The sequence below is a fragment of the Hibiscus syriacus genome, unplaced genomic scaffold, assembly GCF_006381635.1.
Source record: "Hibiscus syriacus cultivar Baekdansim isolate YM2019G1 unplaced genomic scaffold, ASM638163v2 tig00110160_pilon, whole genome shotgun sequence".
In the NCBI taxonomy this organism is placed as follows: Eukaryota; Viridiplantae; Streptophyta; class Magnoliopsida; order Malvales; family Malvaceae; genus Hibiscus; species Hibiscus syriacus.
Window position 1 is genome coordinate 3,625,170 of NW_024062608.1, and position 2,764 is coordinate 3,627,933.

General features: G+C 33.5%; 1 protein-coding gene across 1 annotated transcript; it reads right to left on the minus strand.

Moving 5' to 3' along the window:
- Positions 1-907: 907 nt before the first annotated feature.
- LOC120216533 (zinc finger protein CONSTANS-LIKE 9-like) lies at positions 908-1,968 on the minus strand. The gene is made up of 3 exons (XM_039213922.1): positions 1,894-1,968; positions 1,752-1,788; positions 908-1,425 (listed from the first exon to the last, which is right to left on the minus strand). The coding sequence occupies exons 1-3, from the start codon at positions 1,966-1,968 to the stop codon at positions 908-910; spliced, it is 630 nt and encodes a 209-aa protein (XP_039069853.1).
- Between the last annotated feature and the right edge of the window lie 796 nt (positions 1,969-2,764).

Consider the following 2,764-nt stretch of genomic DNA (forward strand, 5'->3'; position numbering starts at 1 on the left):
CCATTGATGAAATAAATTATATGTTACAAATCCATGATAATTCCTTTATCACTAATCATAGAACTCATAATTTAATTCTAACAATCCATCAATTTCTTATATCAGTCATCCGAGCCGTATTCATTTACCAAATTTTCACCGCATCCATATCGAGTGTATGAATTAATTAAATACCCAAATGAGAGCAAACATATTCATTCATTCATTTATCATTACCAACACGTTCCATAAAGCATGAAAAGGTAGTAATATATTACCTCGATTTCCGTGTCATACTGATCGACCATAAAAAATCCATTCGAACGCCCTCAATCATTAATTTAACTTCCAATAATTCCTCAAATACATAAAAATAGAAATTTCATCAAAAATTGAAGCTTAAATCCAAAATATGGATCGAATCAGGTGATAAATCAGTGAAAAACAGCTTACCAGGTTCGAATTTGGCAAAACAGACTTCGGAATCGGACTCAAGACGTCAAAAACCCAAAATATTACTCTTGAATTCCAGCTCACCAACTTGATTTCTAGCTCCCAATCTTTTTCTAATGAACACGGATAATCTATCGTACAAATACGACTTTAGTAATTTCCTCGCCATAAAATAACTTATTAGGATCTAATTAATAATTTGGGGACCCAATTATTAAAACTAAAAACTTTAGGAGTTAATATAATTTTTAATTACTAAAATTATGGACTAAATCAATCTTAATAAAACCATTATGTCATAATCATAATAATATGAAAGCTAAGAGACAAGGTTGAGCTTTTAACAACTTGGATGGCTTACCTTGTAATTTCCCCTTTTCGCTTTAATAATAAACCCCCAAAATCACGTGATTTGCTATTCTCCACTTTTTTTTCATTCTCATTTTCAACTTCAAAACTGGCTAAATTCTCCTGCTCACCACTTGTATTCTTCATCTCCATCATCGCTTACTCTCACCAAATCCCGTTTCCCCATCTTGACGAGTTGCCTATACACCTCATGGTCGAGCTTAACAGAGCTAAGCAAAGCAGATGAAACGCAAGAATTCTCTTCAGGGGGCATGAAATCTTTAATATTCGTCAGTTCTCTCTCGTACAAAGAAAACCCATGAATTAAATCCATCAAATCTTTCAGTTTCAAGTCAAAACCGAAGAGCGAAACAAGTTGAATCACGGAATGACGACCTGGGAAGCCTTCAACCGGAGAATACGGGTGCGTAGATAAACCACAACAGTTACTGGCGTTACATGAATTCTGATGACAGTTGTGGCAGAGCATAAGATTATCATCGGAGTAGAGAAAAGAAGCCAGTTTGGCTTTGTAGCAGTCACAGATCTGGGAACGAACGTGCTTGAGAGAGAGGACATTTGTTGAGTGGACTTGTTGGCCACAGAACAAACTGAGACTTGTGGAGTCGGCGCTGCAATACAGAACTGCAAGTTTTGAGTTGCAGAAGTGTCATAAGAACATCATGGATCTTCTTGGTTTTGAAATCAACCTTATCCAAATACTTAGCCTTCAGAATTGGAAAATTTTGAAGATAATGATTTTGAATTGCAGGCCAAGCATCGGTGGAAATAAAGTTCACATTGACAAATAATAATTGAATACAATAATAGAGTTCACATCAGACAAAAGATGGAGAATTCATATGAATTCTAGAATCCCTTAAACCCTATATTCAATTAAAAAGCTAACCCGGCCAATTGGGGTGTGATAGTTTTTGAGCTTTAAGAAAAGATTTGGTAAAGTTGAATACTGTCTACCGAGTGGGAGTAGGAGTTCATCTCAACAACCTGAAGCAGAAATAACTCATGCGGATAATAGCGCACCACAATCGTTCGGCGATGCGGGATCGTTGCATCACACATTTGATGACTCTAATGTCTTGGCATACGTACCAGAGTTTGCGCAGCCTGAGGCACCCATCTACTCTCCCATGTTTGAGTCGATATATGACTTTGACCAAATGACATCTATGATGTCAAATACCAGTATTTGTCAGTCAACGTTTGCAAGTGGGATGAAAGAGCAAACTGGTGGAATGGCAGATCATAGTGGTTGGAATTTATTTACAACACCAGTTGAAATGCCCCCAATGAATGAGGAGGATGTGTACCATACTCCTGAGCAACCGCAACGGCCACAACGCATCAGACGTCCTCCTCGATATTATCATTCAACAACACCCCAGCATCGACAACAATTGTAAACTCATTTGTTATTTGTTACAAATTAAATATTTAAGTTAGACTAGTATTTATTTTGTAAACATAAGTTATTTATTTAGAGTTTTTTAACCTTAACTTAAAAACTATTTTCGACTGCAACCAAAAATGTTACAAAATTATATAATTTTTTCTATTGCAAACCCTAAAATCATTATAATATAACATTTTCAATTCAAATTATAACGTTAAACTTGTACTATAACCTATTATGTTCAACAATAACATTATAACGTTAAAAATGAATTGATAACCAAATAAGTAAATTGGTAAAATGGTGTATCCAATTGAGAAATGTGAAAAATGAGGTCCTTGCATTGATATTAGAATGTGTGATGAGTTTTTTAACCTTAAAATAAAAAATATTTATAAATATTATAATATTAAATATGCATGCCTCTACGTGAAATGTAAAAAATATAAATTCGACTATTTATAAATATAAATTCGACTAGTTATAAATTCAACTATTTATAAATTCAATTTAAATTGAATAAATTATATTAAAATATTTAATCATTATTAAATAATTATTAGTAATCAT